The 13,359-nt window shown below is 56.5% G+C and overlaps 1 protein-coding gene and 1 long non-coding RNA gene across 5 annotated transcripts; one reads left to right on the top strand and one right to left on the bottom strand.

The window, feature by feature from the left end:
- Positions 1–370: 370 nt before the first annotated feature.
- On the bottom strand, positions 371–4,763 carry LOC102413071. 2 transcript variants are annotated; one of them, XR_006553414.1, is made up of 5 exons: positions 4,627–4,763; positions 4,222–4,414; positions 2,303–2,468; positions 1,372–1,515; positions 371–496 (listed from the first exon to the last, which is right to left on the bottom strand). It is a non-coding gene; the product is annotated as an uncharacterized LOC102413071 (long non-coding RNA). The 2 variants fall into 2 exon arrangements; XR_006553415.1 differs by having other exon boundaries at positions 1,372–1,464.
- Positions 3,755–13,346, top strand: PRR7 (proline rich 7, synaptic). Of its 3 annotated transcripts, XM_044947760.1 has the most exons (4): positions 3,755–3,916; positions 5,240–5,356; positions 11,891–12,565; positions 12,784–13,346. In XM_044947760.1, the coding sequence occupies exons 3-4, from the start codon at positions 12,148–12,150 to the stop codon at positions 13,179–13,181; spliced, it is 816 nt and encodes a 271-aa protein (XP_044803695.1). In that variant the 5' UTR covers positions 3,755–3,916; positions 5,240–5,356; positions 11,891–12,147; the 3' UTR covers positions 13,182–13,346. The 3 variants fall into 3 exon arrangements, with proteins under 3 accessions (XP_044803695.1, XP_044803694.1, XP_025148715.2); XM_044947759.1 differs by lacking the exon at positions 5,240–5,356; XM_025292930.2 differs by lacking the exons at positions 3,755–3,916; positions 5,240–5,356 and adding an exon at positions 10,577–11,405.
- The last annotated feature ends 13 nt before the right edge of the window (positions 13,347–13,359 follow it).

The following is a 13,359-nucleotide window of genomic DNA, read 5'->3' as shown; positions in this document are numbered from 1 at the left end:
TGGAGGCTGCCCTTCCACCAAGGCCTGAGGGCCTCAGGACTGATCTTGGGGTAACCTCTCCAAGCTCTGGTGGCCTTTGGGCCCCACCAGTTTCCTCAATGGGATGAGGCCTGAGGGGAAGAAGCCTTGGGTCTCCACTAGGGTATGGGTCTGACTCTACCTGTGCTGAAGAGGCAGGCTCAGCTGGCAGTATCCTCCAAGACCAAGGCGGCCTGGCCACCAGTTGTGGGTTTGGAGCCGCCTGTGGAGTAGGGTGGGAGCTCCTGTTGGGAACACCTGCTCAGTCTGTCTTGTCTGGACACCTCCATGATTTGCCCAGGGCCGTACACATGTATTAGAGCCATTTCTCTGCTCTGCTTCTGAACCAGGAAATGTGGCTGGGCAGAAATGCACACTGGTGATGCTGCAAGTTAGGTCATGGCAGAGGCAGGTGCAGACCAGCCATGTGGGCATCAATTCTCTGAAGGTAGCAGTTGAGCTGGGCGTAGAAGGAGACCTGCGCAGAGACAAGAGTGACACCCTATTGACCACAAGTCTGTCCCAGACTACACAAACCTGTTCCTGTAGCCTCCCAATGACTCCAGCCCCTGCTATAACCACCTATAATGGTTTGTTCCTGGCCTTTGGGCCAGGTACCCAGTGCCACAGAGGCCACATGAGCTTTGCAGTTGGACAGCTCTGGGTTCAAGTCCCAGCCTGGCCACTTGTCAAGCTGCATTGCGTAGACCCTACCCTTGTCTGGAAAGATGGGTGTGATTTCCCACTGCCTTACAGAGCATCTATGAGAATTCACTTAAATAGTCACCTTCCTGAGCCCTTGGGTCACCAGCAGCCCAGCTCTTGAGAGCATGTGCAGTGTGCACCGCTGCTTCTGTTGATTTGAGGGGAGTGGGGTAGGGAGAGGGCTTTGCCTAGGTCTTCCAGCTGGTGAGTGGCCATTGCAGCGTTGAGAGGAAGCAACTGAAGATTAGGAAACTGGAGGTGAGAGGTAGGGGCCTGAGGCACAGCAAATTCTGTTGTGGGGGTTGAGGACGGGGTAGATAAGTATTAGTGTACAGAGGCCGCAGCCCAGCTCTGGGCAGGTGTGTGAGGGTGAATGATGATGCGAGTGGTAAGGAATCTGCCTGCCAATGCGGGAGATGCTGGTTTGATCCCTGGGTCAGGAAGATCCCCTGGAGAAGAGAATGGCAACCCACTCCAGTATTCTTGCCTGGGAAATCCCATGGACAGAGGAGCCTGGAGTGCTATGGTCCAAGGGGTTGCAGAGAGTCAGACACGACTGAGCATGCATGCATGCATGCAAACCTCCCACCAGACTCCCCTTAGGCTAGGTAGGCACCCAGGGAACTTCTTGGCAAGGGTTCAACCCACCTTAAAGTTCTTACCACAGTGGATCCTTGGCAGAGGAAACTTCAGAATTCACTTACTAACAAGTCTTCCCCAAGTTCATGTCCCCATCCAGCTCTGTTGGAAACCCAGATGGAGATGAGGCCCCCTGCTAGCTTGGAACTCAGTCTGGTAGGCAAGCAGATGGGGGAACAGTGGGACCCAGTGTGATCAGCACTTTAGCAGAGATGATTCTAGAACTGCTGGGGCTAGGGCTGAGACTGAGGGCCAACACAAAGCAAGGAAGGAGGCCCCTTGTCACAGAGTTGTCCAGTTAGGACCCTCCAGGATACAGAATCATGTTCCCGGAAAAGGAGTCAGATGGGTGATCTAGAGCCTCTAGTGGGGCAACGGCTGGAGCCAAGTTCAAGGAGACTGCCATACTGGGTTTTGAAAGCTGTGCTAGGATGTGGCGTCTCATCTGGAAGATGGGGGCAGCCCTGAAGGATTTTAGGTGGTGGTGTTAGGGTGTCTGCCTAACATGTACAAAAGCACCCCATGTTTCCTTTGGGCAAACTCCCCTTAGTCTTCGTGGTTCAGATGGGACTAGGCTGGCACTTACAGTATACACATACACTTAGAGCATGTGACCCAGGGGGCACTGTCAGGGATCTTTGGTTGCAAGTGACAGCTGTCCTATGGCTAACTTAGAACGTGTTAAAATGATATGGAGGAGCTGAGAGAACCAGGACTTAGGCAGCTCATCAGGTAGCACAACCCCCAGAAGCAAGATGTTACAGCCGTGTTTGTCTTTGCACTACTGAGCTTCAAGGAGTCCAAATGGCCAGGCTGGGAATCTGTCCACTGTACATCACCGGCACCTGATGGGGGTGTGGTGAGTCCCACAGTGAAATAAGGGTGCCCAAAGAAAAGGGAGTGGATACTGGTCACTGAACACATATCCCTTCGCCCGTACCTGGATTGGTTCACCTCTGTACACTTGGCCAAAACAAATCCAAAAGGAGCCTGGAGGGTTGCCTGAACTACTGATGGACAGCCAGTGTTCTCAGTTCCTCTAGGGATGGATGGCTTGTGTCTAGAGCTGTGGGGTCAGCCTCACCACCACATGGAGGCAGATTTACCTGAAAATGATGCAAACAGAAGAAAGCTGAGTGGAGAGAACAGATAAATGCCTCATTGCATTGCTAGAACACCCAGAACCAATTGGGACCATAGCTTAAAATCCCCTGGACATTCCAGTTGCAGGGAAATTTACATTACACAAACAGGTCTCAAGGCTTTTGAGGTTTTGTCACTTGCAACCCAAAATGTTCTGGCCAACATGAGTAGAGGATGTTTTTTGGAAGACCACTCTAAGTGTGGAGGAGAATTTGGACTGGAAACAAAGAACCCAATTAAGAGGCTGGGGGCCAGTCAGGATCAGACTCAGCCTAGGCAGTGGAGGCCCTGACTAGAGCTCCCTGAAGATGAACAGAGTCCCTGGAGGCCAGGTGTACAGATCTAGCACTAAGTACTCCATGTGCTACTTCTTACTAGACATGTGGTAATGTGTGCTGGGAACACAGTGGGGAGGGCCCTGAGTTGGGTTGTTGTTCAGTCGCTCAGTCGTGTCTGACTCTGTGACCCCGTGGACTGCAGCACGCCAGGCTTCCTTGTCCTTCATCATCTCCCTGAGTTTGCTGAAACTCACATCCATTGAGTCAGTAATGCCATCAAGCTCTCGTCCTCTGTTGTCCCCGTGCTCTGCCTTCAATCTTTCCCAGCATCAGGGTCTTTTCCAATGAGTCGGCTCTTCACATCAGGTGGCCAAAGTATTGGAGCTTCAGCTTCAGCATCAATCCTTCCAATGAATATTCAGGCTTGATTCACTGGAAGGACTGATGTGAGTTGGGAGTGGACCATATATTTGTAAATTAGAGGTTCAGTGGGGTGCCTGCCTGCTCCAACTCCTGCCCAATGCGTGTGGTGCGTGCGGTACCTGTCAAGATGTGACCGGGGCCAGGACATGTGTGTGCTCTCCGGGTTGAGCTGTGTGTGTGTGTGTGTGTGTGTGAGGGTTCTCCATCTCAGCTGTGTGTGTGTGGCTGTGCGTGTGTCAAGGTTTTCCATCTCAGCTGCTTGTCTCAGCATACTGTGTGTTCGGCGGACGACGGCCTGCACGAAGTCTGCCAGCGTGTGCCAGGTCCGGACAGCCTGTTGCCAGTTGTGTGGCGTGGTGTCAGCATTCCCTGTGCAGGGTGAGCCTGGTGCCCTTCCTGCTGAGTCTCGGATGCGGCAGGTGGGTTTCAGGTCCTCCGCCTTTCGCTCCGGGGACAGCCTCCTCGGCAGCTAGTGACTGGGGGTGGGGGCACTCTGCTGGCTGCCGCGCGCGCGCACGCCAGACTCGGTACGCGCCGTGTACGCGCCCGTGCGCGCGCCCCGCGGCTCCAGCCCAGCGCTCGGAGCCGCCTTCGCTGCCACAGTCAGCTCCCTGGGGCCGCCGCCTCCCCCGGGTCTGGGGCTCTATCCGCGGGGCCCGCGCTGCTCGCCCTGAGCCAGGAGGACGAGCTCAAGGAGGATGCCTGGGCCCGTGAGTACCGCGGCGGCGGGCCGATCGGGTTTGGAGCGCGGGCAAAAGATGGTCCCGGGGCTGAGCCCTTCCCCGCGGGCGGCTCCGCTCCCTGGCCCAGGGTCGCCGCCTCGGACCCCCGCCTCGGCCAGCCCCTCCCCCAGCCCAAAGCGGAGGGAGGGAGAGAGGGAGGGGAGAGGGAGGGCGCCAGTGAGCCGAGGAGCGGGGCGCGAGCCGCCGCCGGTTCGCTTGGAAACGGTTGCCACAGCAACGGGGTTGCGCTCCCCGGCAACGCGGCTGCAGGGCGGCGACGCCCCCTCCCCCACCTCACGAGGGGCCGCATCCCAGGGGCGCAGGGAGAGGGGGACTCTCCCTCTCGCGGTGGCGGGGGGAACTTCGCCCCTCTGGCCTTGTCAGGATGTGCCTGCCTCCACAGCCGTCGAGGGTGGGGGTGGGGGGCGATCGGCCCCGTGGGCACGAGCTGGCTCCCACGTGGCTACAGTCGTCGCAGCAGGGCTCCTGGGGTGGCAGCAAACGTGGGGGCGGCCCAGCCACTGGGCTGCCATGGGAGGAGGAGGCAAGGGTCCGGGGTCCGTACCCCGCCACACCAACCCCCCATCCCCTCCCCGATCCCCCCCACCCTACCGCACCCACCGCCAGCGAAATGGCCTGCCACGAGTTGGGTGCTTCAGAGGCGAAGGTCCCTACCAGGGTAGAGGAAAGATGCTCACCTCCCTCCTCCTCATGGCCAGAGCATGTGCCAAACGGTAGCTTGGGCCCACGGTGGGTCTCTCTGCTCCTCTTCTCAAGCCACATTCTCCAGCGAGGGGTAGGAGCAGCGTGGGCAGGAGCAAAGGACACAGCTGATCCACGGAAGCTGAAGCCCAGGCCAAATGGGAGCACCCAGCCCATTGTCTGGATCACAAGTGTCCCTTTCTTGTCTGAGCACAAAGCCCAGACTGTGCTGGGTGGCATGCAGGTTGGCCAGCAGGCAGGCCAGCGCCACATGGAGATGTCCTGTCCTCCAGGGGAGCTCCTCTGAGGGCAGAATGGCTGCTGAGTCAGAGGAAATGACCTCTGGCTCCCCTCCCAATCTCCCCTCAGTGGGCAGCTTGCTGGGGGAGAGAAAGGGCCCTCCTGCCAGCTCTTCCAGGACTGACTCAGCAGATGCCAGCCCCGACCGCAGGCCTTGGACCCAATATCCCAGTGATCACAACCACCCTGGGGTCTCCTTTCCCATCCCGGGAGGTGTCCTGGGTATCACAGGTGACCATTAGCTAGGCATTTGAGGCAAAGATGCCCTTAGATGGGTGGTGTCCTAAGTCAGGCCTGAATCTCCCACAGGCAGAAGTGCCTTTGGAATTACTCACAGGCTCCTTTCATTCTGTTCCTGCTTTGTCGGAGACCTGTGTTGAGCGCTCTGCATCCATGATCTCCTTAGTCCTTACAACATTGTGCAAGGTAAGTTTATGATCCCCACTTTAAAGATGATGACTCCAAGGCTCAGGGAAGTGAAGTGACTTGTCCAAGGCTGAGCAACCAGTAAGTGGTGGAGCTAGTTTTCCAGTGTTTGTTTCTCTGCTGGTATGGCCCCTCTCTGCTGTGGTATTGCTTCATACATCTCTTGTGACCCAGGCAGAAAAGAACTGTAGAGCCTTCTAGAAGGGCTCTCTTAACCTTCTTTCACATTCCTCCAGTGAGGATATTCCCTATGTTTTAGGTCTTGGTACCCCTTTCCTTTTTCTGGCAATAGCAGCCAATAACTGCCAGGCTCCTCCAGATGCTCTATAGGACCAGCTACTGCCGGGCTGCCTCCTTCCCTCCCTCTCTCTATTAGAAGTTGAGCAGTGAGGGCTACCTCAGTCCCCTGGAAATCCCTGAGGCTCCATTCCTTGGTTTGTGGGCTCTGCGGCCTGGTCAGCTTGTAACCTTGGTGGTAGCAGAAGGAATTTAGCCAATAATAGGCCCATGCACTGCTGGCCCCTGTGGGTGCTCAGTCTAGCTCAGGAGTTGGAAACTCAAATGGCTCCAGGGCCCAGGTGGACTAGGGCACCAGTCAGCTGCAGTCTACGTCACCATGTGAGAATGTGGATTTGGTATGACCAAGTTGTCCAATTTTCAAGGTGAACCAGAAATCCAGACATTTATGTAAAAGTCTCCTGGTTTTTAAATGTTGATAACTAATCATAATATTTTTTTAAAAAATGATTATGGGTCAACAAACCATGTCCATGAACAGTGTCCAGCCTAAGTCACAAGGCTGAGACCTCTGACGCATGGGAAGGTGATGGCAGTTTTTGCTGGACTACCTCCAGGCTTGTGTAGATGTGGCACCATGGCCAGTTAACACATTTGAACCTCTTAAGGCTGCAAGGTGCTGGCAGTTTCGTATATCAAGTGCAGCTGTGTATGCTGGTCTTGAAGTATTTTCACATCCCACATCAATTCTGCTCCTCCCTTGGCACTGCCAGGCTGGTCTCATCATTTCTGTCTTATAGGTGAAGAAAATTCAGTTCAGGCATGGGAATAGCTGGGATGGGTTTACACAGCTGGGCAGAAGGAGGATTTGAACCCAGGGCTCCCTGCTCAGTGCTCTGTGTGTTCACCAGGTAGCCCCTCAAAGGAGGGTATAATCCCCTCTGCTTTCCCTCTACTCCCCTACCCCAAGGTGTAGCCACCTCCCTTGGAGGGGCAGATCTGAGAAGAGACCAACCCACTAGGGCCCCCATCTCTTGTCCCATTTGCAGTTTCCCAAGCCCCGGGTTCCTGGCCTGGTGCTGAGGTTGGATCACAGAGATGCTGCCTGCAGGTGAAGGTGTCAAGCCAGTACCTTGGCCTCGCTGGGAATAAGGTTCTGGCCAGCTCCATGCCTGGCCAATGGTGGCAGCTAGGACGGTTCCTGTCACTTCTTTCTGGTTTCAGTTCATTTGTCTTGGTGTGAAAGGAGTGTAAAAATGTCACCAGTGCTTCCCTGAAATGACCTCCCTGCCAGGTTCTACAGTTCCTTGGATTTCATAAGCCCACAGGCTACGTGGGCCTGAAGTGGCCCCAGCTTCCTGCCTGTAAAGTGGGGATGACAGCAACTCCCTCCTGCCTTGGAGAAGGAAATGGCAACCGACTCCAGTATTCTTGCCTGGAAAATCCCATGGACAGTGGAGCCTGGCGGGCTACAGTCCATGGGGTCACACAGAGTCAGACAGGACTGAAGCGACTTAGCATGCACGCACGCTACCTTTATCTCCCAAGGTGGTACAGTGGTAAAGAATCTGCCTGCCAATGCAGGAGACTCAGATTTGATCCCTGGGCCAGGAAAGATCCCCCTGGAGTAGGAAATGGCAACCCACTTTAGTATTCTTGCCAGGAAAATTCTATGGACAGAGGAAAGTTCAATGGACAGAGGCTGCAGTCCATGGAGTTGCAAAGAGTCAGACACGACTGAGTGAGCACCCTCCTGCCTGAGGCAGTGAATATAAAGAGGTTAGCAGGGGACTTGGCATATGCAGGGAGGGCATGCAGGACAGGTGAGTGGTCACCTTTCCTACCCCACCCTCATTCTATACACCACACTCTCCTCCCTCTCTCCTCTGTCCCCTGGCCTGAATTCCTGTTCCTTCACAGGACTAGCAGCTCTGGCCTCATGTCCAGGGCTTCCCCTTGTGACTCAGAGCCCTTGGTACACATCTTAATCTCCACGTAGACTTTTCCATTTATTCATGTAGATGTATGTATCCTCAGCTTGTTTATAAACCTCCCTGTGAGGGCTGAGAGCTGGTGATAGTTTGGTTATCAGTGATGTTTTGGTGAATGGGCAACATGTCCCAGGAATGAACTGGATGCAGACCTAGCTCTTGAGATGTTCCTTGTCAGACAGGTAAAAGACCAAACAGGTAACTGAACACCTCCAGTTACTCCTTCAACAAGTGGTTTTTGAGCTACCATATGCCAGATGATGAAGACAGATGTAGCCCTTGTGATGCACCCAGGCGACTACAGAACACTGTGATCAGCATCGCTGGGCTTCTCAGCCATCCCTGGGGCGTGAGGGAGCTGGACACTGACACGTCCAGGGCGGTGACAGGTGAGACCAAGAGGCTGAGGAGCAAGTGCTGGGGCGAGAGCAGTGCGGCCATGTTGCAGCTGGGTTCATAGAAGGCCTGGGGGAAACAGGCAGTGTGGAGAACGGCAGGCCAAGCAGGAGCGCCGTGTGCAGAGAAAGTGGTGGCGATGGTAATGGAAGCCCAGGTGAGAGAGAACAGTGGCTTGGCCAAGCCAGCAGTGACAGGGGGACAAAAGGAAGTGGACAGATGAAGACACACAACAGTGAGGGTTAAAAACAACAGGACTTGGCAGATGGTGTAAATGGAGGGCTCTTTGCGGAGATAAAAGAGCCAGCAGCAGATCTTTGGGGTCTAAGGTTAGGGTGCTGGAATTCTTTATGCAGAGGAACAGTGCGGGAGGTACGCACAGCAGTGTACCAGGCCCCAGAGACCATTAATCTGTCTGAGCAAAGTGTTCTCATCTGTCAAATGGGCAGAATGCTCCCGTAGTTTATAAGGTGACTGAGAGAAAACTGTGGCATCCAGCCCTGGGGCACACACCTCTGTACCCTCAGCTCTGAAGCTGTGGGCAGCAGTGCTCATGTTTTGGGGTGTCTCTAAGCCCTTTGCCTGGATTAGCTCACTCTTCTGCACTGATGAGGAAACTGACACAATGTGGCACCCCCCCACCCCCAGGCTCACTCCCATCCCCCTGCCGTGCTCCCAGTGAGAGTATGGCCTAAGAAAACCCTACAACGCAATATACTCAGAAACTCCACAAAGAAATCAAGATGGAATCCTGAAAAATGTCTAAATAACCCACAAGAAGGTAAGTAAAGAGAATGAGGAGGAAACAAACAGAAAGCAAATCATAAAACAGCAGACTGAAGGATGAGCCTGGCTGAAGGCTCTGTTCCCAGCACACAGTCGGAGTTGGTATTTACTAAGGACCAGGCATGTGTCTGCAGGGGATGGAGAAGGTGAGCTGCTGTGAGCAACAGGCAGAGGGTCTGCATCTGAAGGGCTTCCCAGACCCACCAGGAGCATGCATGAGGCATGAAGGGATAAAGGAGAGGGATAAAGAAAGAAGGGATAAAGAAGGGATAAAGAAAGGCTTTGAGAAACTTGGCTTAGGAAAAGCCCTTGGAAAAGTCTGAATGAATCCCTTGACATTTATATAGTGGGCACCTACTGTGAATTAGATGAGATGTTACTGAGCAACTCCCTCTAGACCAGGAGGGAAGCTCAGGCAGGATTCCTGCCATCTGGGCCTGCTGGACCACCAGGATGAAGCAGCAGCCCCAGAGGCATTTGTCATTGCTCCCCTCCACACTGGGCACTGGAGTCAGTGTGAGGTCAGAGGGCCAACTCAGCTGAGACTGTACACAGACTTTCTCTCTCAGAACCACAGTGGCCAAGTCTGTAAAATTCAGCGATAGTTCTGTCACTTGGCTGGTATTTAGCTAAATAGAAGTAAAAATACCCTCCAAGGCCTGTCTACTGCATGTCAGGCCTTGTTCTATGCCTCTTCTATGATCTTACATGATCATATGTGATGATCACGTCTTACATGATCTTCAGCACCACCTTCTCGCTGGGGGTCATATCCATTTGATAGACTAGAGAGGCGACAGTGGCACCTAGCGGGTCTTGGGTTTGGCCTGTCTGTGCCCCTAATGCCCAACGAGCTGAGCTAGACCCCTCAGGGCAGTCCCTGTCCTTTGTTCCTTATTAACCCTAGAGCTGCCATTCCACCTCTCTTTCACCCTGTAGCCTTTTCCCACTCTTGAACTGAGGGCTGGTCAGCAGAACTACCAAGTTTTGGTGAGAAGGTACAGAAAGGTGCATTTTGACTATAGGCTGGCCAGCGTGGCCAGTGTCCCTCCACGGGTACCAAATCTCCTGTACTGAGTGTTCACACATACTTATTTACATCTCACTCATCATTTAGGGGAGAGTTTTCAACACAGACTTTGGATTCAGAGTCAGGCTAAATCCTAGCTCTTCCCCTTATTAGCGGTGTGACCTCAGGCAAGTCATTTCCTTTTCTAAGCCTGTCTCATCCATCAGATGGGCATGACCCCCACAGTAGGAAGGTGGTATTGATTACATAAGATTATTCTGCATGGAAGGAGTCTAAAATGAGGCTTCACACAGCAGACAGTCCTTGGCATGTATTTCTAATTCAGCTAAACTCCATCACCTCCAGCCCCAGAAGTGCTTCTGTGACCCAGAGCTGTTCCTGCCCTGCAAGCCAAGGAGGTACCTAGTTAGTGCCAGCTTCCTCAGAGCACTCCTGAAAATTCCTGTGGGCTCAGGAAAAGGAGAACAGATTTAATTAACCCCAATGACTGGCAGCATCGTGTTTTTATCTGGGCTGCGTCGCCATGGCAGCCTCATGGTGGGGTTGTGAAGGGGGCGGGTGGAGCTATTGTTCCTGCAGTTATCTGTTCTGGAATGGAGGCCCAGGAGAAAGGGACTGGCATGGGCACCAAGGGGCACATGGCACAAAGCAGCCATGGAGTCAGACAGGAGCCATCTGGGGAGAAGGGTGGGGTATACTGGGCGGCCTGGCTCCCCCCCCCCCACTTGCTCTCAGACCAGTCTAAGTTTAATGTGGGGTCCTCAGCTTGGGGCTCAGGCCCACTGTGACACCCAGAGCTGAATACATGTGTGCCTTGGCTGGGCATGCTGAGGATGGGGGGCGGGGAGTCCAAAGAGACCCACAAAATAGCTCAGGAGGCAGCACTCTTAACACCCCAGGCTAGGGTTTTGTGGCCAGGGTTGGATTCAAATTATGGAAACGTCACCTGCCATCCACACAGCTGCTAATTGTGTAAAATCTGTAAAACAGGAATAATTCATTACCCCAAAAGGTTACTGTATGTGAAACGCCTTGGATGTGAGGCATTCAAGAAGAGCTCATTCCTGTTCTGAGGGGGTGGTGAACAGTTGCCTGCCACTGTCCCTCCAAAGTCAGGGCTCCCCTCCTACATACCTCTTACAATGCAAGGTTCCCCTCTCAACCCTGGCTGTGGAGAGGAGGTGGAACTGGAAGTGCCCATCTGGAGTGATGTGGGCCCAGGTGGTACCGATTACTTGAGCTAGTTTTCCTACCCTCTGCAGAGAGGGAAAGGAATTGGGGGAAGGGACATGGCGGCCTGGAGCTAGAAGGGCAGGGCCAAGTCGGCTGCGCATGGGTAGGAGGCTCGGGAAGCGGAGACGGAGATGGGATTCAGCGAGCGGAGGCGCTTAGAGGAAAGGAAAAGAGGGAACGGCCCACGCTCGGCGGCATGTTCGGCTCATACAAAGACGAGCTGGTAGCACGCAGTAGCCACTAAGAACCGTCCGCCTGATCGTCCCCTACAAGAGCTGAGACAACCAGGAGGCCGCGGTGCGGGCCGGAATGTTCCAAGCTCTGGGCAGCCAGGTTTGGGAGCGCGAACAAGGTCTAGGACGCCAGACGTTGCCAGGTGCGTATGCACAGGCTGAAGCTGGGCCCCGGCGGGTTGCTTGTGGGGCCTAGGAGGTGAACCACCTTTTCCCCGCCGCAAAGCAACCGCGCAGTGGCTCCCCTTCAGCGCCCTGGGTGTCTGCCTATGGTTAGACTGAAGCCCTTTCGGGGCTGGGGTACCCTGCACCCGCGAGATGCGGATGGCCAATCTCTTAGGAACACTGAAGCCGAACCTGGCCTTCGCGCGCCTCCTGCTGGCCGGCCTGGAATCACCTCGGATGGGAGGCGGCGGCGGCGGCGGCGGCGGCCCGGTCTCAGATACGGGAAAGCCCTACCGGGGAAACCTCGGGCGTGACGTCATCCCTGGTGACGTCACCGGGCCCCCGCGGAGTGCGGGGGTTCCGCAGAGGAGGCTTCCCCGGGATTGCGCAGGGCACCCGCGCGGGCAGGGAAGTCGTCGGGGGCTGCAGCGCGCCTTCACTGCGCCCTGTGTCTGTCCTACAGGTTCCACGCGGTCCCGGGTGAGGCCTGCCAGCGCGCCTGCCGGCGCCATGGGAAGGAACGGGCGCCGCTGCTGCTGCTGCTGCTGCTGCTGCTCCCCGCCGGCGCGCGCACGACTTGAGCCCAGCTGTGGGCAGCTCCCGGCCGCGGGTCCTCGAGTGACGCTGGCGGCGTCTGGGAGCTTGGCGCGGGCCCGGGGCCACGTCGAGGAACCCATTGTCCAGTGAAGCAGCCGAGGACCCGCCGCCCGCGCCGCCGCCATGGTTATGTCCCAGGGCACCTACACGTTCCTCACGTGCTTTGCCGGTTTCTGGCTCATCTGGGGTCTGATCGTCCTACTCTGCTGCTTTTGCAGCTTCCTGCGCCGCCGCCTCAAACGGCGCCAGGAGGAGCGGCTGCGTGAGCAGAACCTGCGCGCCCTTGAGCTGGAGCCCCTTGAGCTTGAGGGCAGCCTGGCAGGGAGCCCCCCGGGCCTGGCGCCCCCGCCACCCCCTCACCGCGGCCGTCTTGAAGCGCCGGCGCACGCCCACCAGCACGTGCACGTGCACCCGCTGCTGCACCAGGGGCCCGCGCAGCCACACGCGCACTCGCACGCACACCACCACGCGCTTCCGCACCCGCCGCCGCCGCCGCCGCACCTATCCGTGCCGCCCCGGCCTTGGAGCTACCCCCGCCAAGGTAAGTACCGCGTGCGCCAGGGGGAGGCCGGGCTCACTAGGGTGGTCGAGGCCTCGGCAGGGGGAGGGCTCGCTGCTGTCCCGCGGGGCTTCCGCGGGACAGCCTCTCCAGCGAACCTAGGAAGAGGGAGCGGGCTGAGTCTGGGGTTGGCGGCTGGCCGAGGCCTCTGCAGGAGGCTGAGTTGGCCTCACACCCGTGGATTACTTCCCACTCCACAGCGGAATCGGACATGTCCAAGCCTCCGTGCTACGAAGAGGCGGTGATGATGGCCGAGCCGCCGCCGCCCTACAGCGAGGTGCTCACGGACACGCGCGGCCTCTACCGCAAGATCGTTACGCCCTTTCTGAGCCGCCGCGACAGCGCGGAGAAACAGGAGCAGCCGCCACCCAGCTACAAGCCGCTCTTCTTGGACCGGGGCTACACGTCGGCTCTGCACCTGCCCAGTGCCCCACGGCCCGCGCCGCCCTGCCCTGCGCTCTGTCTGCAGGCGGACCGCGGCCGCAGGGTCTTCCCCAGCTGGACCGACTCAGAGCTCAGCAGCCGAGAGCCACTGGAGCACGGAGCTTGGCGCATGCCGGTCTCCATCCCCTTGTTCGGGAGGACTACAGCCGTATAGAGGGCGCCCGGCGTCCCGAGCCCCACCCGCGGACTCCTGGCCTGATTGCGGGGCTTTTTAAATGCTTCCCTTGGACTGTGGGGGGGGTGGGGGGGGAGGGATTTCTTACCCCGTTTGTTACATTTTGAGGATAATAAAGGTGTGTGCTCTGGTTTGGTACAAGCGGAGGGGGCACCCA

The sequence above is a fragment of the Bubalus bubalis genome, chromosome 9 (assembly GCF_019923935.1).
Source record: "Bubalus bubalis isolate 160015118507 breed Murrah chromosome 9, NDDB_SH_1, whole genome shotgun sequence".
NCBI classification, from domain to species: Eukaryota; Metazoa; Chordata; class Mammalia; order Artiodactyla; family Bovidae; genus Bubalus; species Bubalus bubalis.
The sequence above is the reverse complement of the archived record's forward strand: the minus strand, read 5'-3'. Positions and strand labels throughout refer to the sequence as shown.